The sequence below is a fragment of the Argopecten irradians genome, chromosome 16 (assembly GCF_041381155.1).
Source record: "Argopecten irradians isolate NY chromosome 16, Ai_NY, whole genome shotgun sequence".
In the NCBI taxonomy this organism is placed as follows: domain Eukaryota; kingdom Metazoa; phylum Mollusca; class Bivalvia; order Pectinida; family Pectinidae; genus Argopecten; species Argopecten irradians.
In genome coordinates this window covers 29,365,349-29,387,506 of record NC_091149.1, presented here as the reverse complement: position 1 = coordinate 29,387,506, position 22,158 = coordinate 29,365,349, and the positions used below count along the sequence as shown (strand labels likewise).

The window sequence follows — 22,158 nt, the reverse complement described above, 5'->3', positions numbered from 1 at the left end:
CGTCTAATGTCTATTTATCATGATTGAACTAGAAATTTTCCATGTGACATCTAAATGGAACAATTTGAATAAAAAAACTTTTTTTGACAAAGATACAATTGTCAAAAGGATAAGACATCAGGCATTGCCTATATCTTCTTAATTTCATGTAATGTTAAATATGTAATACGAGTTGTAGTACCATATGGGCTCTTTGCGATTGTTCCCTCCTCCATGGTAGCTGGTTCGCTGGTTCCGACCTCATTCTGAGCAGAGACCTGGAAGTAATACTCGTTACCCTCCAGGAGTTTTTCTACGGCGAAGGTCATCGTGCTTCCGTCGACATTCTGACATGTAGCCCAGGTGTTACGTTTGGCGTCACGCTTTTCGACGATGTAGGCAGTGATTTCAGCACCTCCGTCACTCGTAGGTTTCTCCCACTCAATGACGACGGTGTCCTTCATCACCTCGACAACGTGAAGGTTGTTAGGCTTGGACGGTTTGTCTGAGAAAGAAACGAATCAAGTTTAGAGGATTCCAGAATTATCTTACTGGACAAAGTCCTCTTATATAGCTAAGAGCTATTATCTTTAAATATTTTAGTTGTTGTCACTATAATTATCTTGATATATTACCTGACACTCAGTTCAGAACAAAATTAATCATTAAATCATTTTGTGACAAGGCGAAAATAATTTTAAACTAACTTATCTCTTCGGAAAAAAAGGAAATAGGGCAGAAAACTATAATACCTCTAACGTTGATGTCAAAGCTAGCCTCAGCCTTTCCAACGGTGTTTTCTGCTACAATGTTATAGACTCCAGTATCATCCATGGTGGCATTTTTGATCTTGAGAGTGGAGATTTCCTCAGTGATATCGATACTGAGACGTGCTGTTTTCTCGATGGGCTGACCGTCCTTCTGCCACACGACCTTGGGTGATGGGATACCACTGATGTTGACCTCTACGGTCAGTGTGGAGCCGGCCTTCAGGATCTGTTTACTCTTCAGTTTGTTGTCGTACTCAAGTTTGGGATGAGCTGTAAAATAAAGGTCATGTTAATATTAGTTCTCACTCACACAATGTTTACGTTGGCCCTGTCAAATCCTGTAAAAATTCTATGAATTGAAGGTATGGATATAAAATATTACATGGTAGTTATACATACAGTACTAAAAAGAGCTTACGTTTGTAATTTGGCAGTATACAGACATTTTACAGCTATTGAAATTTGCACTTTGTTTTAACTGAGAGATTATTCTTACTTATAAATAATTTAAACATATATTAACATTGGTTTAGAGAGTATAGCCATACTTTGCTTAGAGAGCATATTCCTCTCTTGTTTAGAGAGAATATTCATATTTTATTTAGAGAGTCTATCCATACTTTGTTTAGTGAGTATATCCATACTTTGTTTAGAGAGTATAACAGACACTTACTGTGTACAGATAGTGTTCCTGTCGTCTGCACTTGACCAATCACATTGGAGGCCTGACAGCGGTACACATCAGCATCCTCTGGTGCTGTATCATGGATCACCAAGGCGGCGATATCATCTTCATAACTCATCTCGTACTTAGGACTCTTCTCAACCTGTACTGTACCCTTGAACCTGAAACAGAGGTCAGAGAAAAGGAAAAACACATCCAAGGTCAAAGATGTCAGATATCAGAGACTTATTCATGTCATAGTATAATATACAATATATATAGAGTAAAGTGGGTGCGATATATCAGATTTGATCAGTGTGAACAAACAAACATACGGAATAAAATACTCACCATTTGATTTCCGATTCAGGTTCTCCAAGGTCAAGGTCACATTCCAAGATGGCGTCCTTTGGTGCTACGACAACGGTGTCCTGAAGAGGCTCCAGAAGCTGTGGTGCAACACCAACTGTTGGGGAAAAGAAAACAACAGTGTTAAAATCACCTGTTATATCATATCAGTACCAGTACATTAACAGAAAAGACTTTTGTTAAATTTTCATATCAGTGATATCTATAAGCACATACCGATAGGGGCTTGTACTTTGACAGGCTTGGTTGGAGGTGACGGTTGACCAACTCCAGCTTTGTTTTCTGCGCTGACCCTGAATTCGTAGTTAGAACCTTCTTTCAGTCCAGTCACGCTGAATGTCGTCTCTGGGACAGCAGTCTCATTGGCGGTCGTCCAGCGGAAGGCACCGACGAGGCGGTACTCGATGACGTAGTTGAACACAGGAGAACCACCATCGTCCTCTGGTGGGCTCCATTTGAGCGCGACAGAGGAATCGTCAGTGCCCATGATTTCAGGTGTACTGGGTGGTCCAGGCTTGTCTATAAATAGATATTCAAAAATAGATATCCTGGTTCAAATAAAATGGCATAATTCCTGTAGTGTCATAGAATTTTAATTTCTAAATAAAGTATAAAATGGATGGGGTTAATTTTAACTACATATGTAGAGAATATAGCTTTAAAATAAAAGTGAAATTTAGAAATAAATAGATTTCATCTGGTGGATGAAGTCGAATGTCTTATTTCATTGACAAATATTTATCTCATTTCTGTAGAGAAATTACGTTCTGCTTTAGTGATTGAGGCAGTTTAAATTAAACCAAACTGTATATATAAGGATTTGAGTATAACATAACTGTTTCAGTATTGTGAACATCAAACTAACCGAATGGATCCTTAGCAGTGATGGTATCGGAGGGTGGACTGGGCTCACTTTCTCCGGCTTTGTTTACTGCGATCACACGGAATTGATATGTATTATCCTCCGTCAGGTCGGTCACATTGTACCATGTGTCGGGGATGATATCTGTAACGGGGCGTACCCAGCGTGGACTGAACCCAGACATACGCTCCAGGTAATAACCAATCACAGGTGAGCCGCCATCGTTAGCTGGTGGTTGCCAGGAAACCGTGGCAGACTTCTTCAGAACGTCTGATACTATTGGAGCATCAGGTGCATCTGGTACGGCTGTAAACCAATCAAACATGGTTTAACATATTGTTCTTTTGAAAGAAAGAATGATTTGCAAATGTAACCTACAACTAATTGGTTACCTTACTAAACTTAAAGCTGACAGTTTTGAAAGTTCACATTCTACTAACTTTAGAAATATATATAGATTTCATCTCATACACTCTATTTCAGATATTCTTAGTCTGAGACTTCATGGCCAAATTCACTAACAAGGTCCACCAAAATGTAGAAACTAAAACTTTTGATGAATATCGTTATTTTTGCTTCACTATAAACTTACTGAATGGATTCTTGGCTGTGACGGCGTCGGTAAGTTCAGCTGCTTCACTCAGTCCAATGTCGTTCTTGGCGAACACCCTGAACAAGTACTGGTTGCCCTCGAGCAGCTTTGTGGCAGTGAACTGTGTCTCGGATGTTGTACCGATCTCTGACCAGGACCGGCGATTGGCTTCACGTTTCTCAATGATGTACTCAGTTATTGGACTTCCTCCGTCATCCTCTGGGGTCTCCCATACCAATGATATAGACTCAGCAGTGACCTCCTTTGGTGCAAAGTTCCTGGGTACACTTGGTTTGTCTGTATAATACAAATAGTCAAGATTAAATTATCCTCCACCAACAACTGATGTTTATGATGAGTTCTAGTATTTGTAAAACTTGAACTTAAAGTTTGACCTTAAGTTTACATAGTTCTTTGAGTTGATAGAGGCATTGACCTTATAGTACTTTGAGTTTGACCTTGACTTAAATACTAATTTGAGTTTGAAATTGACCTTACCTAGTACTTTGAGTTTGTTCTTGACCTAACCTAATACTTTGAGTTTAACCTTGACCTTACCTTGTAATTTAAGTTTGACCTTGACCTTACCTAGAACTTTGAGTTTGATGGTGACTGCAGCCTTTCCAGACTGGTTCTGTAGGGTCAGTGTGTAGTTTCCAGTGTCTGTACGCTTGGCCTTGGCCAGACGAAGAGTGGTCATGTTGTAGATGGACTGGACCTCGATCCTCTTGTCTTCAGGCATGGACTGGTCATTGTATGACCAAGTGACCGATGGCTGTGGATTGGCCTTGAATGGTATTTCAAAGGCAGTGGACTGTCCGGCCTTAAGGATAACTTCCTCCTCATAGGCCTTGTCAAGGAACAGCTCAGGAGGCACTAGAAGGGAACACAGGAGTGATGTGAAGGAGTTATCTCCCTTTAGGGTTTATCTATGCCTTAGGTATTCAATCTCATTCAATTTTATTTGATTGGATTTGGTATCATAATCAGTTTTATTAAAACCCTTAAAGATTGTAAAGAAAAATACATTTTTTATGGCATAAAAACTTGCCTACTCGATAATTTAATTAAATATTCCTTATCCAATCATTGTTACCTCTCTATGACATTGATTTTAAAAAATGTCATCGTGTTTAAACTGACCTTCGACGATGAGTTCTGCCTCGGACTTCTTGCCCCTGACGACCACTTTGTAGTCAGCCTCGTCTTCACCATCAATGTCATTGATAGTGAGGCGGTGTACAGTACCGACAACCTCCATCTTGTTTTTGTCCGACTCCGCAATGGGTTTACCATCACGGAACCATTTGCCCACAAGGTCAGCCTTTGTAACCTCGGCCTCGAAGGTTGCGGAGGTTGGGATGGTGTGTACTTCGAGATTCTCCAGCTTACGGATAAAGTCTACTGGCTCCTCTGTAGAGACAAGTTCTATATTTTAAATTTATTTGTCAAGAGTAGGTGAAAATGTATCCAGGGTTATTAATAGAAATACATGGTAGGGTTAAAGTTTCCTATTTTTTCTGAAAAAGTCTTATTTTACACTATTGCTAAATATCAAATGTTGACATTTTTCCATTTTTCCATGTTAAACCTTGCATACGAGCATATTACAAATCTTATCTAATTAGGGAAAAAATATCCAGATTCTACGTATCAAGTTGTTTACCTTCCACAAAGATTGCTCCTGTTGAAAGAGTATCCATGACATTGATGGTATATTCAGCTTCGTCATCCAGTTCAGCTGAAGTAATGGTCAGTGTGTGGACATTATCCTGGCTGGTCATTTTGACCCTCTCACTAGCGGTCACTGGTTTGCCATCACAAATCCAGGTGGATTTGAGGTTGGGTCGAGACACGATACATTCCAATACAGCAGTCTTTCCTTCCATAACCTCAACATCACCCAGAGGCTTGATGAACTGCAGTGGTTCTTCTATAAATGTCAAACATTTTGCAGATTAAGATTCATGATTCAAGATTTTGAAGTGAAAATTCACAAAATAGGTTCATTAGATTCTTTTGTGAATACTGTAGGAGATATTTTTGTTGCTATGTTGATTACTGTATAAAAATTTCAAGCAATTTGAAAACCAAAACTGAAAAGTTTACAAATGTCTGTTGTTGCCCTACCTTTAACTGTAAGCGTGGCTGCAGTTTTCTTATCCTCAAGTTGACACAGGTATATGGCACCGTCATCTAACTTGGCATCTGTGATTTTCAATGTGTGAACCATTTCCTTGGCAACCACATGGATATGATCAGATGGTACAATCTCTACTCCATCCTTGTGCCATGTGGCCTTGACATTGGCTTTGTTAACCTCACAGGTGAAGGTCATCTCTTCTTTCTCAAAGATTTCAGTGTCAGTCAGAGGTTTGACTATTTTAAGTGGTATTTCTGTAGGGAGTGAAAAGTAACAGCAAAATTAGTAATTATAATTCTTATCCCTGGGTGAAAAGTAAAAGCAGAATTAGCAATCATTCTTATTCCTGGGAAAGGAAAGTATATATATTTTACATATCTTCAAAGAATACTTAAGACTGAAAGTTGTGATTTTTTAAATTATTTTGTAAGACATTTAGCCATAACATTAGCTTTTCAGAAAAATATCACTATCTATTGTAGATCCAAATAATCTTTAGTTTCTTTTCTTATAAAATTCATAGTAGCAATGATCACTCATTTTTGTACATAGCGATAAAAAAATAACTGTAATATTATTTCATAACAACAAATATTAATGCTGAAAATTAAGACATGCATACTGAAAAGAAATAAAAGATATATCTGGTAAGTGAGAACTAAATCCTTAATGAGCTACATATTCAGGAACGGCTAGTATAATACAGCATTGCTAAAACAGCTAGGTTTGAGTATAATTTTAGCCTAATTAGTAAAGATAATCATTGAAGTATATGGAATATCTAAAGCTATAAAATAAAGAAAATACAATTCTGTTAATTAAAGAAACATAAACGGACAAAGTATTGTTTAGGAAGATAACAAAGAATAGGAAAGAGTTTTAAGTATCAATATAATATGAAAAAGAACAGAAATAAAAAGTTCAGAATTTGTAGGTAAATGAACAGCAAATTTTAACTCCAGTCAATTCTACTTGTAGCATGGGCTTATTGGTATTGAAATCTAATAAATATCAAACTATTTTCTTTCTAAAATAATGATATTGGTTTAAAACTTCAGTTTGTAAGAATTTACCCAACATTAATCAGAGAACTTAAGCCCAGGAAGCAAGCAGAATAGCTGTACTGGTTACAAACTGACTAAGTTGCTATGGACACAACTACATTGCTATGACTATGTTGCTATGGCTAGGACTACCAGGTTATGTTGCTATGGATACCACTACACCAATATGTTCTGAGTACAACATTGTACCTTTCACAGACAACACAGCGCTAGTTTCTGTGTCATCAAAAGCAAATTTGTAAGTCCCAACATCTTCACCAGAGACACGCTGGAGGTACAAAAGATGACGGGTGCCGTCCACCCGAATGTCGTAACCATCACTGATTGTGATTGGTTCATCATCTTTGTACCATTTGCCCTTGACCTTAGGACGAGATACTTCACACTCAAACACAGCGGTACCTCTCTCAGGCACCTTCAAGTCATGCAGTTCCTGTACAAGTTCGGCCGGTAATTCTACAGAAAGCAGATTTACAGGAAATGAAGTCAGGGACAGGATATGGAATTATGGGTAATCAGGGTCAGGATATGGAATTATGGGTAAAGAATGACAGGATATGGAATTATGGGTAATCAAAGTTTATTATCAGAGTTTTCACAAAAAGTGCATTGAAGACTAGGGCATAATATTATGATGATCTGAAGGTAGCATTGTGTGCAAATCAAAAGTGGATGGTGCATCATGGGTAGTCAAATAGCAACAAACGTGATGAACATGGGTAAGTGGGGTTTTGCATTGAGGGGTACAAGATTTGCATGATTCAAGAGCAGTGGTGATCTAGTCAAAAACACAGAACACACCACGGAAACATCATAATTCAACAGATATAACTTCTCATGAATGGAGGACAGTCCTGTATGCTAAAATCCACACAGAAACATCTTATTGAGACTTGCAAAAAAATTTATACATTCCAGAAGACCTACATATTTGTCTTAAACTAAAAGTAGGAGACAAAACGTAAAACAACTCACCATCAACCAGCAGATTAGCTGTGGATTTCTTGTCCCCGATTTTGATGGAGACAGATCCTTCATCGCTGACCTTGGCATCATGGATGATAAGTTGATGGGTTGTGCTATAGACGACCAGTTCGATGCGGTCAGATCCTTTGATCTCCTCACCGTCCAGATACCATTTGGCCACCTCATCAGGCTTACTGACTTCACACTCCATGGTAACACTGTCGCCTTCGGTTACCTGGGTATCCTTCAAGGGCTTCAGGTATTCCACTGGGGCCTCTGTAAAACGGAATTACAGTTACTAACTGCTAATGAGGTACAGCAAAGGTTTAGAGAACCTCATATTGTCAACATACTAAGATTGTTTTTATTTTTCTTTCTTCTCTCTCATGGAACTTTCCCTTAATTTGGTTTTTGTGGATAACTAAGATGTAAAATTTGCAAAATACAAACATAATAAAAAAAACTAACCTTCCACGAGGACAACGGCACGTGACTTGGCTCCATTAATGACAACACTGTACTCAGCTTCGTCATCAAGTTCTGCCTCGTCAATGACAATACGGTGGTAAGCCTTGTCGTGAATCAGCTTGAGACCGTCTCTGGGTTTGATTTCCTGTCCGTCCTTCAGCCACTTGGCTGGATACTCCGGTTTGTTGACCTCACAATTAAGACAAATGGCATCTTTCTCCATGACAGTGATGTCAGACAGTGGAATCAGGAACTCGACAGGAAGCTCTGTAACCATGGCAACCATTCATTTTAATGTTTATCATTATAAATTTTAATGTAGAGATATAAAGTATTTGTTTGTATAAAAATGAAGTTTTCTCCAAAAAGGCCTTCACATTTAATTCTGTTGTATGATTTTAGCATTTGACCTTGCTGAAAATTTACATTGAGGATTCAAACTTACTGACAAATGGCCTTGACCTTTAACCTTACCTTCCACAAAGACAGTTGCTGATGTTGATACATCGTTGACTGAACACTTGTAGTCAGCCTCGTCGTCCAGTGTGATATCGGTAATCGTGAGAGAGTGTTGGTATTGGTCGACAGAGATTGAGAACTGGTTGTTTGGCTCAATCTCAACATTATCCTTATACCATTTAGATGTTACGTTCTTCTTGTTGAGTTCACATTCGAGTTTTACAGTGGTACCTTCAAGTACTTCAGTTTCCTCAAGAGGTTTGCGGAATTCCAGTTCAATTTCTACAAAAATGTCATACATATGATTATTCTCATTATTTTATTTACCGTATTCGCCGTAATAAGGGCTCAGGGCGCTTAAATAATTGTAAAAAAGGGGACGCTTATTAATGAACCAAAATGTTAGTTGTAGACAAATGTAAATCATACTTTAAATCTTAAAATTAATACTATTTTACACATACACACCTTCAACTGTGATGGTAGCTTCAGTTGAAACATCCCCGCAAACACATGTGTACTTAGCGGCATCATCAAGTGTGACGTCGAGGATCTCCAGACGCTGTGTGCAGCCATCTGTGGTGATGCTGACACGGTCGCTGGGCTGGATTGGTTGTCCGTCACAAAGCCACTGAACCTTGTAGTTGGGTTTAGACAGTTCACATTCCAGGACAATATTGACTTCCTCCTTTACAGTCTGGTCCTCCAGAGCCTTCGTGAACTTAGGAGGCTCTTCTGGAAAACAAAACAAAAACGAAAAATTAACGAAAGAAGAGTTACAAAACTATATTCCCTGCAGTGAGAAAATTCTGGCCATTCAGGTTGATGTTCATTTTCTTAGTAGGAGATGATGCACATAGATGTATTTTATATACAAGAGTAAGATTACCATATAAGTACTAGTGTGACCTTGAACTCACCTTCAATCTTGAGCATTGCCTTGGTAGAAACGTCACCGCACACACAAGTGTAGGTGGCGCTGTCTGCCAGCGATGCCTCGGCGAAGAGAAGTTGTTGTAGGTATCCGTCTGTTACTATGGTAATATTGTCTGAAGGCGAGATTTCCTCACCGTCCTTCAGCCATTTTACAGGGATGTCTGGTTTGGACAGTTCACATTCTAGAGTAACGGTCAATTTCTCCAGGGATGTCTGGTCCTCAAGAAGTTTACGGAACTCGGGTGGTAGTTCTGGATCAACGATAGAAAATACTTATAACTCAGGTAACTTCTTAGACAGACATAGAGAATACAAAGGATTTCTAGAGTAGCTTTTATTCAAGGGAATTACACCAGCCAGAGACAATGGAAAGTACCAAAAACAAACAATAAAATAAAACATTGCAATTACCTGACAAATACCTGCTTGTGATATATCAATGAATGCTTGTTTCATCAGAAATTACCATAACACTTTATTTCACACAAATATTAACATTTCTATTGACAAATAATATTATATCTTTATCCTATATATTACTTTGATAAAAAGTTATTTCAAATATTTTATTTTAAAAATTCCTGCCATATTCCTTATAATAACACTATGTCACCATGGTAACACTAACCTTCGACAGACAAGACAGCCTCAGTGGACGCGTCGCCACACACACAGGTGTATTTGCCCATGTCGTCGAGGGTGACGTCATCGATGACCAGCTGTTGGACACAGCCGTTAGATATGATCTCCATACGTTTGGTTGGCGTGATTTCTTTGCCGTCCTTGAACCATTTCACTGGGATTTCCTCCTTATTGAGTTCACATTCTAGTTTGACTTGGTCCTTCTCCTTAGCCTGGATGTCCTCCAGAGGCCGTTTGAAGGCTGGTGGTAGTTCTGGTAATCAAACACAGCAAACACATTAACAACTTTTTGATATTCTATTTTGGTGGGTTTTTTTTTTTATCCCTTTTGCTTTTGGTTAAAATCCTTTTACCAAAATTTAAAGTTGTTAACCTTATATACGACATAATTATGTGCTTGTAAAAAAAATTATAGCCATGTGATGATCAAACGTAAACATTTCAAATTATTCAAATATATACCTATTTTTTATTGCAACAGTAATAAACCTGAATTCCCTCAAGTCACCTAACTAGTACCTTTGATAGTGAGCTTACCTTTGATAGTGAGCTTGGCTGTGGATTCAGAGTTGTCGCTGAGCTGTATGGTGTATTCGCCCTCATCTTCAGGGATAGCTTCCTGGATTTGTAAGACGTGGCGGTAACGATCACACAAGATTTTAATTCGGTCGCTGGCTGTCAGGGGCTTCCTATTCTTCATCCAGCTCACATTCACGTCTGGCTTGCTGAGCTCGACTGACAGTTCAACGTCTTCGCCCTCCATACCGGTGAGATCCGTCAATCTGTGTGTGAACGCAGCCGCAACCTCTGTATAACAAAAAGGTCAGGAATCAGCAGTCAGGAAAGGGAGATAAATCTTATACAAAGGGAGAAAAATCTAATACAAAGGGAGAAAAATCTTATAGAAAGAAAGATAAATCTTACAACGAAGGGAGATAAATCTAATACAAAGGGAGACAAATCTAATACAAATGGATAAAGACAAATCTAATACAAATGGATAAAGACAAATCTAATACAAAGGAAGATGGATATATAACTCTATAAGTCAACGTACCTTCCACATACAGTACTGTAGACGACACCTGACTGCCGATCATCACGCTGTAATCAGCCTCATGATCCAGGTAAGCCACCGGGATCGTGAGGATGTGTCGGTTTCCGTCCACAGAGATTTCGTAACCATCGGCAGCCGTAATCTGCTCACCATCCTTGAGCCACATGGCGGGGACTCCGCTCTTGTTGACCTGACACTCCATGGTGATGCTCTCGCCTTCGGAGCAGTCGTAGCGGTCCTTTAGGGGGACAGTGATTCTAAGTGGGGCCTCTGTAACACACACGTATAAAATTAGGCGCTGTTAGTGACGATACATAAATAAATAAAGAAGGTAAGGAACGATGATCCTTAGTGGGGCCTCTGTAACACACACGAATAAAACTAGGGGCTGTTCGTGACGATACATAAATAAATAAAGTAGGTAAGGAACAATGATCCTTAGTGGGGCCTCTGTAACACACAGGTATAAAATTAGGGGCTGTACTAAAGTCAAGTGAGATATGGAGTATTATAAAGGGTAAAAGGTAGTTCCGCGCAGATATTTAATCTAAGGAGTAGTACCACGCAGATATTAATCTGAGGAGTAGTACCACGCAGATATTTAATCTGAGGAGTAGTACCACGCAGATATTTGATCTTAGGAGTAGTACCACGCAGATATTTAATCTGAGGATTAGTCCCACGCAGATATTCAATCTTAGGAGAGCTCAGTGACATACCATGTTTAAAGTGTTGAGAAAATACAACCACAAGTTTTAAATAAGACCAAACTAAATATCTGGATGGCAAGTGTTCACCTCCCATCCACAAATACTGGATGGCAAGGTTCACCTCCCATCCACAAATACTGGATGGCAAGGTTCACCTCCCATCCACAAATACTGGATGGCAAGTGTTCACCTCCCATCCACAAATACTGGATGGCAAGGTTCACCTCCCATCCACAAATACTGGATGGCAAGTGTTCACCTCCCATCCACATATACTGGATGGCAAGGTTCACCTCCCATCCACAAATACTGGATGGCAAGGTTCACCTCCCATCCACAAATACTGGATGGCAAGTGTTCACCTCCCATCCACAAATACTGGATGGCAAGGTTCACCTCCCATCCACAAATACTGGATGGCAAGTTTCACCTCCCATCCACAAATACTGGATGGCAAGTGTTCACCTCCCATCCACAAATACTGGATGAAAAGGGTTCACCTCCCATCCACAAATACTGGATGGCAAGGTTCACCTCCCATCCACAAATACTGGATGACAAGGTTCACCTCCCATCCACAAATACTGAATGGCAAGGGTTCACCTCCCATCCACAAATACTGAAATTTAGGGACAAATTACCAGAATGAGAAAGAAATTCCTCACAAGATTATGAATTCAGCATTATATGTTATAGGGTTTGTATAGCTGTTTTCAGACTGACTAACATGTATCGATCAATCATTATTTGGGTATATTTAGACTGAGTAACATGTATCGTTCGATCATTATTTGAGTATATTTAGCTGTGTTTAGACTGAGTAACATGTATCGTTTGATCATTTTTTGAGTATATTAATATCATTTGGTAAATATGAGTTTACTGTCTATCACTCACCCTCTACAAACAGTGGGGCAGTGCTTGACTTGTCCTCCAGTTTGATGGTGTATTCAGCACGGTCATCAAGGACCGCATCTTTGATGGTAAGTTCGTGAACTTTGCCCTTTACCGACATCTCGATGCGGTCAGATGGCTCGAGTTCCTTGCCATCACAGTACCATTTGGCGGGAGCATCTTCTTTGCTAACCTCGCAGAGGAAAGTCACGGTCTCACCTTCCTTACAGGTCTGCTCTTCCAGAGGCACCATGAACTGGATAGGGAGTTCTACAAAGGGGAATAACTCTCAATCAATAATAATCTACAAAAGGGAATAATTCTCAATCAATAATAACCTACAAAAGGGAATAATTCTCAATTAATAATAATCTACAAAGGGGAATAACTCTCAATCAATAATAATCTACAAAGGGGAATAACTCTCAATCAATAATAATCTACAAAAGGGAATAATTCTCAATCAATAATAATCTACAAAGGGGAATAACTCTCAACTAATAATAATCTACAAAGGGGAATAACTCTCAATCATTAATAATCTGTACATAATTAATGAATGGCTTTATGTCTCATTAAATCCAATCATCAATTCAAAAGTTTTTTCTTTACATTAAGATTTTAGTGAAAATATTAGCGTAAAAAAATTGTTTATAAAGTAGTTGAATGTTTTTGAACAAATTTCAAGTATGACTTTTACCATTATGCTGAAATAAAATCATGAGAACAATAAATTGGTAAATATACCTGTAAATACACAATGCACATGCTTTCATAGCCATGTCATACATCACAATAAAAGGTTTTATTACTTTGAAAACATGCTTTTTACATCATAGGAGCACAACAGATTTCTGAATTAATTTTCAACATTAATGTTCATATTTTTACATTACATTTCCATTATGAATATTCAATACAACAATTCAATAATCATGAATATTCATCTTATTACACTGATGAATATTCATTGAAGTAAAACCAACCTTTAACAAGCCCTTCCTCAGACGTCCGTTTTCGACCAACAACCACGAGGTATTTGCCATAGTCACTCATGCATAAATTACGAATAGTGAGAACATGCAAGTCGGCCTCGTCCTTAATGTTGTGTTTAGGAGAAGGACTTAGTAAAATCTCATCCTTATACCATGTGACCTTAACTTGCTCCTTTGAAGTTGAGCACACGAAAGTTGCCATGTGTTCGTCATAGCAACAATATCGCTTCAAGGTCAAAGAAAGACTGATGGGAATGTCTGCAAACAAACCAGGCGAGATCTTGTGCAGATTTGGTGTCAATAGGTCAGATGCTAATGAGCCCAACTAACCAAAATTTTTCTCCCCTGGAGCATAAACTACAAACCCTTAAGGTTGTTGTTATATTGAGCTGTCAAAATATTGCTATGTAGGTAGAGAACTAATAATCAGTGTGGGCAGAGCTTCAGTAATGCAGGCGGAGCTTCAGTAATGTGGGCGGAGCTTCAATGATGTGGGAGGAGCTATTACAATGTGGGTGGAGTTTTATGTGATGTAGTTGGGGCCTTACCTCAAAATCTTAAACATTAGCAGTAAACTTTGCAGTATTTCAAAAATGAGGTAGTCCTTGTATTATAGGGGATATATAAGCAGTAGCATGTATGTGGGATTTGAATAATCATTGGTATTCAACTTAAAAATCTAACCATTTATCAAAATTTGGCATTATTAGCACCGGGATGTTACTCGTAAATTGTGATTATAGTGCTCATGTATCGTGTGCTGGTATTTAGGTGCTTAAGTAATATTTGTATTGTAAAGGTAACAAAGTGCTTAAAATATATTTACTGTGGTGGTGAGTCTAGCACAAAATCACATGTGCTACTTATGTGAAAAACGTCTGAAAATGATCAACTTTGAGGACGGACGTCTCTTTTAAAGAGAAATGTCGGTAAAATGTATAGAATTTGATATTGCAGATACATGAAGCGAATGTTGAGTTCCCATTCATGGGGATATGAATATACAATAATGATTATGCATAAAAAAAGAAATATCTGATTAGTATAAGGGAAAAATGGTGAATAGCACGTAAAAATGTGAAATATTCTGTGACAAAAATCACACACTCAAGTGATATTATGGGATGCATAAATTGGGACGGAATGATTTGTAAAATAATTGTCTTTTATGGAGGTTACGACTATGTCAGCACACAATGGACTATATTTTCTATATACACTAGCAGCAAACAATATGGCGGTTATAGTTGCCATGGCTACCGACCTTCAAAACATATGGACGATATTTCTTCCCCAACGATAAGACTATACTCGGCATTGTCAGTCTCTAATAGATTATGTATTGTAAGTCTGTGAACACTGCCCTCTGAGGCTATGGAATATTTATCACATGAATCTATTGGGTGTCCATCTTTCAGCCACGTAGGCATTGCATTTTGATACAAAACTTCACATACGAGAGTTGCTGAGTTAGAGTTTTCTGATTCTGGTTCAAGACTAAGGGGTTTGATGATAACTGGTTCAGGTTCATCACTTATAATGTCTGATTCTTGCGTATTTATATCACTTTGTGGAACTTCAGATTCGGCTTCAAAGTTTGACAAAGGAAGATTTTCTGATTCTGATAAGATTGATTGAATACTCTCTTCCTCTGGTTTGAGATCTGGAGGTTCAGTACTATCGTATTCTGTTAAATTGTCTTTCTCTACATTCTGAGCCTCAGGGCTCTCTCTCTCCAATTCAAAGTTTATAGATTTGAGATTCATCGCTTCAGCTGTGATAAAGTCATCTATATTGGTTTCACCGACATTTGTATGACAAGTCTGGGTTTCAGATTGGAAAATGTCCTCCTCTGGGATGAGAGGAAGTGTGTCCATGTCAGTGTCTATTGGGTATGAGTTATCAGTACAAGGTAAGCGGGGACATGATTCTATAATATCTGCTTCTGATTGGACGATGTGTGGTTCAGTAATTTCAGCTTCTGTTTCGAGATTAATAGGTCGGAGAAATTCACTCTTGGTTTCGAGGTTAAGAGGGTGGACAATTTCAGCTGTGGAACTTTCTGCAAATGTAAAAGTAAGAAAAAGATGCATGCCATTATCAGTACACCACAACCCAGGCTCATGTTCACCCACAAAGTCACAGATCACCAACAGCAAAGCACTGATGTTTTATTTGGGGTTTTTTTTGTACCAAATACACTGCCAGTCTGTATAAACTTCATTGTTTCCATAGCATTTGTTATTGTAAAAAAATATTTAATATGGTTTCGAAAATAGATTTTGTGGAATTGATAAAAATTCTTTTCATCATTTAATGTTATCATGTGATCTGTGACCTTTATAATTACACAACAAAAGAAAAACAAACATGTCCCATTTGTTGTTCCTTTGTGTTTAAAATCCATGCAAATAAACATAATCCTACAGACAAACCTTCCACTTCCATAACAATATACCATGCTGCAAAGACTATTATTTTTTCATAATTAAAATATTTCAAATTGATGAAAGTCATCTATTATGGCAACACATATGTTGTTCATACATTGATCCTTAGAATTCCAATTGACCTCAATTCTTTCTCTTTCAATAACAATGTTCATAGCTTTTTTTTGTTCTATAAATAGGTGTGCCATCTGAAGTGCAATCATGCATGAAACCACAGTAATTACAGGAACCAGTACCCTGACTAAGTGTGGTGCATTCATGTGTAACAAAATGATTGCAAAGGTTTTTTTGAGTGGTACATTATAATTATAATGATAGATGTAATAAAGCCACAACTTAATTCATTTATAATATTTCCGATTTAGACTTGAGGAAAGGGAGATAATTATATAAATAATCATTGTATAATATATGATTTATAACAAAAGTGAATTGATTTTAAATATTATTGAATAATATGTTTCATATCCATTTTCTGAGTAAGAAATGATTAAAACTAAGCTGTGATACTGTGCTATCCCCTCACTGAACCAGTAACCAGAAACATGCAATAATCTAACAGATATACCTTTCATCTTTGTTCAGCATAACATTAAAATATGGTCCGGTATAAGGTAACATGCATATGTACAATACTAAGTATAAGGCATTTCCAGTGTTCCATTTTTAAACAGGGGACATATTTCCAGTTTCTTTAGTGTTCCAATTCTAAACAGGGGACATAACTATAGTTTACTATTTATAAGGCATTTTCAGTGTTCCAATTCTAAACAGGGGACCTAACTCCAGTTTTCTATTTACAAGATTTGTAAGTGTTTCATATCTAAACAGTGGATATAATTCAAAATTCTAATGATATAATTAACTTAATTTTGGAGAAGTTGGGATATATAAAGATTCTCTCAATTATAGATAAATAATTCCATCAAACAGAAAATTAATGGTAAGGTTAAGAATCTGAATTCAATTTTCAAATACATTATTCCCATATTCCTTTTATCATCTAAAATGCATGCATATGTATTGAGTACCTTTTTTCATTATGTGTAGATATTGATTGTTGAGACATTACATCATTTTCTCAAAGTAACAATCAATCCCTATACATTTCCTTCCCCGGATCTTGTCATGCTGTTAGACATACATTGTACTAATGTAGCAGGCAGGTCCACAGCTGCTCAGGTTTGCTGATTCCTTTAGGAGTTATGCTTCTATATCGTTTTATATTGATTCATTACCTTTTGAGGTATTTAGTTTTAATAAATAAATACCTCTTGCCTTCGTTATGTTCAAGAAACAAATGCTTGTTGTAACATATGAAGTCAGAGTAGGTGTTTTTTGTTTGAGTTTTTATCGGACTAAATTTTGTTAGCTGTCTGTAGTGTATGGGGAGTAACTTAATGTAGAAATGGTATATATTTATATTAACCCTAGAACCTACACCCACGTTCTGCCACCTCCTCAACACAAACCCTCCATATCCCCTCCTCACAACTCTAACAACTGTCATCTATTGAAGGCAATTCAATACTGCATCATATTTGTCTAGAATCTTATGATCAACTAGATAATTCTTGTAGTTAATAAAACAGGCATTTTCATCAAACAGCTAAAAAATTAGTAAAATAAATATTATTTACATTTTATTCTAATCAACATGCTTATTAAAATATCAACCTAATCGCAACATTTCCTATGATATCACAATGCTAACATATTTAAATATTATTCATACAGTAACTTGAAACTCTAAATTATTTATACATAAGATATTAAATACATGCGCGGATAAGCTTATAACGAACAACACTAAGCTTCTGTATAGATGTAAACATACCATCGAGGCAGAGTTTTGCGGAACTTTTCCTGTCACCAACAACAACAGTATAGTCGGCGATGTCCGATTCTTCCGCATCCATGATAACAAGAGTGTGGTTAACTCCATCATCTTTGATGATGTGTTTTTCACTAGGGGAGATAACTTCGTCATTTTTGTACCATGTAACGTCGACATCGTCCTTGTTAACTTTACAGGTAAAATAGCACGCTTGGTGTTCCTCTATGTGCTGTTCCTCCAGGGCAAGAACGATCTCAACGGGAGATTCTGTGGGAGGGGTAGACAGATTAGATATAACGTCACCGATACCTTACCACCTCTGATATAGTACAGCCTTCCTCATTGGTGGGGAGCTGGTCACATGACCAAGGGACAAGTCCCCTCAAATCCCATGTCCACTGCCTAAATAAATCCCCCTACATCTTCTGAAGTGAATGCTCTTATATTCAACTTAAGTATGGATGGACCATCCCTGTTACCCAAGAATAGCATATTAGACTGGGTCACCCCTATTATTAAAAAATGAACCATCCCTTCTACCCCAAATAAAACAGTGCAGTCAAATTCTGCTTCTACAAATTACGAAAATGCTAGTATTTTCTGGGTCAGTACTGATTGAACTCATTCCTCCCTGAAATATATTAATGGACTGTTCCAGTCCTTGATTCAGGAGAGTCTAAATGTATCTTTAGGGGTGAATGAGTTTAGGAATCATCAGGTTTGTGATGGAATTTTCAAAGAGAGGCAGCATTCAGTGGTAATCGGGTTAGAGGTTGGCAGTACAGGAAATCAGAGGAAGTAAGGAATGGAGACAACATGTCAAAAGGAATCTTACAGGCTTAATCTTCGGACAGATATTATCACTCAAAGGCTTCAGAAAAAAAATTCCACTCAAAATGGCTTCATCCATTTGAAAAAAATTTAACTCAAAATACCAAACTTTGAAACTTGCATGCATAATCTCCTGAAAAGATGTTTGAAAATGTAATTTCATTGTTTACCTTAATCTGAAAATAGCCTCAGCTATATTCACTTTTGACCTCCATGATACTGTCAGCCTAATGTTTGACCTTGACCTACCTTTGACTGTCAGTGTAGCTGTTGCCTTGGTGTCCTCGACCTTAGCTGTGATAAGGCCACCGTCAGGAAGGATGGCGTCTTTGATAGTAAGAGTGTGAGTTCCCTTGTCCTTGGTGATGACAAAACGTTCATCTTCAACAATTTCTTTGTCGTCAAGGAACCATTTGACAGTGGCGCCCTCTTTGCTGACTTTACAGACAAATTCTGCTGTCTCGCCCTCCATGATTGAGACATCGCTGGGTGGTGAGGTGAACTCTGGAGGAAGTTCTACAGACAAACAAATTCAAAGTAAAAACTGATTAATTTGTATTCAAAGTGAAAAGTCAAAATCTATTACAGTGTAACCTGTCTAATCTGACTCCCTGTCTAATCTGGTGTAATTGTGTGGTATACTCCTTCTTAATTACAGTGACTAAAACCTGTGTAATCCTGAAACCTGTCTATACCGACCTAATATGCTGGTCCCAGTGACATCCGGTTTAGACAAGTTACAATACTGTACTATTTATTGTTACATCCTAACAGGGTATACATCTATTCTGTGGTTTATTATCCTTATGTGGGTTCATAGCAGTATGAATGTCAGTTGAAGTGATTGATGGAACTCACCTTGTACAAACAGGGAGGCTGTGGTCTTTTTATCCTTAGCCTGGAGTGTCACCTGTCCCTCGTCTTCCACCTGGATGTCCTCGATGATCAGTTTATGTACGTGACCTTCGGACACCATTTTGACATTGGCCTCCTCCTTCAGTTCCTCCTCATCCAAAAACCATGTGACCTTCTCGACGTCACGATTGATTTCACTCATGAACTCTACGGTTGAGTGCTCCATGGCGGTGATATCGGAGAGTGGTATTTTGAACTCGACTGGGATTTCTGTCAACGACACACAACCACAATAATATAAAATTGATGACTCATCCTTGATTCATGAAATATATACTAGTCACTGATAAAAAGTTTAGATGAAATCTTTCTACAATTAACACAGAAGTTATGAAAGAAAACACATAAATTTTGACTTTAAGAACAGGCTTCGACAGAATAATAAACTTTGACCTCACCTTTGACCTTGAGGTTGGCTGTGCATGACTGACCCTTGGTAAGGAAGGTCACTACTCCATTGTCAGCAAGGTCAAGGTCCTTCAGATAGAGTTTGTGGACTAAATCCTCAGAGACAAATTTGATAGTATCACTCTCTACGAGTTCCCTGTCACCAATGAACCACTGAACCTTGTCAACGTCACGCTGGACTTCACATACAAAGGTCACAGCGCCATGTTCAAATTCCTCCATATCTTTCAGGGGAACGATGAACTGTACTGGGATTTCTGTAAAGGAAACATAAATGGTTATTACATTTTTCCTTCACACACTGAGAATAAACTATATTTTTGGATTATTTCTTTCCTCTTTTCCTTCTGATTAAGCATTTATTACCATTTATCTTTTCAATTGTTCACATCTATTTCATACACTATTCAATATTCTGTATAATATCATAGAGTTATCTGCCCTTGCGGGTAGATAAATTGATTGTGATGTCATGTGTTTGCGATCACAACACCACACTTTTCAGAGAAAACAACACAAGTTTGTCTCAATAAACAACGATTGCATCATGAATTCCTACACACAAGGGAGGTAACTCTATAAAATACAAAGACAAAATAAGAACATTAAGCTTATTTTTAACATCAAAAATGTTTTACGATTCAAGATGCAGCAGAAACGTAATTATAATAAGAATGTAGAACCACTGACCGTTAACAGTAAGAGTACACTCCGTAGAGACGTCGCGGGCTTTCGCACTGATCTTGCAAGAGTCCTCTGGGTTAAGGTCGAAGATCGTCAGCATAACTTGGCTGTTTTTACGAGCGACCTTGTATTTTTTGTCGTCCTTGACTGGTTCATTGTCGACCAACCAGATGATGTCGACCTCCTCTACGTTGATTTTCACTGTGAATGTAGCATTGGTGTGCTCCATCGCGGCTGTATCCTCCAGGGGTATCAGGAACTGTACAGGTAACTCTGTGGACAGGTGAAAACAATACAGGTAAGTAATACATTAATATGTTTACAGGTAAGTTATTTACTTGATTCTAAAAATATAGGTATTTAAGAAAACTCTGTAGAGAACAAAACCAAACACATAAGTAAATTATGACAGTAGTTTGTCATTAACAGTACCAATAAATTGTTTACTACGTTTCACAGTCAATGAAATAATCATCTCCATAAACACATATAATATTTATAGAAATAAAAAAAAACTTTCTTGAAAAGAGATTAAGACTTTTCTCCAATATGTGACAGTCTATATTTAGTAACATCTTACCTGTGACCTTGAGATTAGCCTCAGTGAAGAGCTTGGCGTAAGAACAGCTGACGGTACAGGAGTCCTTAGGTTTACATTTAGTCACAATAAGTGTATGTTTCTTTTTATCGATCTCGATCATGTATTTGGGGCTGGCCTCGATTGGTTCACCATTAACCTTCCAGGTCACCATAACGTTTGCTACGCTGAACTCGCACTCAAAGCGAGCCTCGTCCATCTCGACCACCTCAAGGTCGTGTAAGGGAGTAATGACCTTCCACTGTAATAGATGTATGTATATTAATCAAGGTACAGGTAGCGTAAATCAGCAGAGGTGTTAAGGCAACTAATGATTGGCACGAAAAAAAATCCTGATTTTAATTGGATAAGAATCAGATGTAAAATCTCATGTTTACATCTTATCATGTCAAGTTTATAGGATAGTCCAGATTAATAAAAGTCACTGCCTTACGTATAACATTTAATTGGGTGAATATTTTATAAAACAAAATACCATTGTTGGTTATTGAGACTTCTTATACATGTAGATTATTGTAGAGTACAAGTATACGTACCGCGGCCTTGGGGATGACCAGTTTGACAGGTGGAGCCTCCTCGATGGTCTGTGGTTTGACCATGCGGCTATATTTGTCCTTGATAGAGGCCCTGCGTGGGGCGGTCACTTCATCACCCTTCTCTGGGGCAATAGCCTCTAACTCGCCCTTTGACCTCTTACGAAGGTCATGGTCGTGCTGGATATCAGTCAACTGTAACCATGGAAATAATCTTTAAATGAAATGTTAATAAAGAAAAAAGGTCATGATGCCAAGACATATCATTATAGACAATAGTATGCCTGTTATATAAAGTAAGTCATAGTTAAGTATGTGATATCATTTAAGTT

The 22,158-nt window shown here is 37.9% G+C and overlaps 1 protein-coding gene across 2 annotated transcripts in view; it reads right to left on the bottom strand.

Annotated features, from left to right (window-relative positions):
• LOC138310941 (titin-like) overlaps positions 1-22,158 on the bottom strand; it is a 255,773-nt gene that overhangs the window by 48,039 nt on the left and 185,576 nt on the right. For both annotated transcript variants that reach the window (XM_069252300.1, XM_069252301.1), the window contains 28 exons: positions 21,830-22,021; positions 21,276-21,534; positions 20,702-20,968; positions 20,002-20,268; positions 19,547-19,813; positions 18,938-19,204; positions 17,858-18,124; positions 12,579-12,845; positions 10,972-11,241; positions 10,452-10,721; positions 9,901-10,167; positions 9,257-9,523; positions 8,805-9,071; positions 8,352-8,618; positions 7,878-8,144; positions 7,419-7,685; positions 6,633-6,899; positions 5,367-5,633; positions 4,903-5,169; positions 4,380-4,649; positions 3,825-4,112; positions 3,237-3,533; positions 2,648-2,950; positions 1,999-2,301; positions 1,765-1,879; positions 1,423-1,595; positions 732-1,019; positions 182-484 (listed from right to left, as the gene is read on the bottom strand). In XM_069252300.1, coding sequence (XP_069108401.1) covers positions 182-484; positions 732-1,019; positions 1,423-1,595; positions 1,765-1,879; positions 1,999-2,301; positions 2,648-2,950; positions 3,237-3,533; positions 3,825-4,112; positions 4,380-4,649; positions 4,903-5,169; positions 5,367-5,633; positions 6,633-6,899; positions 7,419-7,685; positions 7,878-8,144; positions 8,352-8,618; positions 8,805-9,071; positions 9,257-9,523; positions 9,901-10,167; positions 10,452-10,721; positions 10,972-11,241; positions 12,579-12,845; positions 17,858-18,124; positions 18,938-19,204; positions 19,547-19,813; positions 20,002-20,268; positions 20,702-20,968; positions 21,276-21,534; positions 21,830-22,021 — 7,336 coding nt within the window. The remainder of the gene's footprint in view (positions 1-181; positions 485-731; positions 1,020-1,422; positions 1,596-1,764; positions 1,880-1,998; positions 2,302-2,647; positions 2,951-3,236; positions 3,534-3,824; positions 4,113-4,379; positions 4,650-4,902; positions 5,170-5,366; positions 5,634-6,632; positions 6,900-7,418; positions 7,686-7,877; positions 8,145-8,351; positions 8,619-8,804; positions 9,072-9,256; positions 9,524-9,900; positions 10,168-10,451; positions 10,722-10,971; positions 11,242-12,578; positions 12,846-17,857; positions 18,125-18,937; positions 19,205-19,546; positions 19,814-20,001; positions 20,269-20,701; positions 20,969-21,275; positions 21,535-21,829; positions 22,022-22,158) is intronic.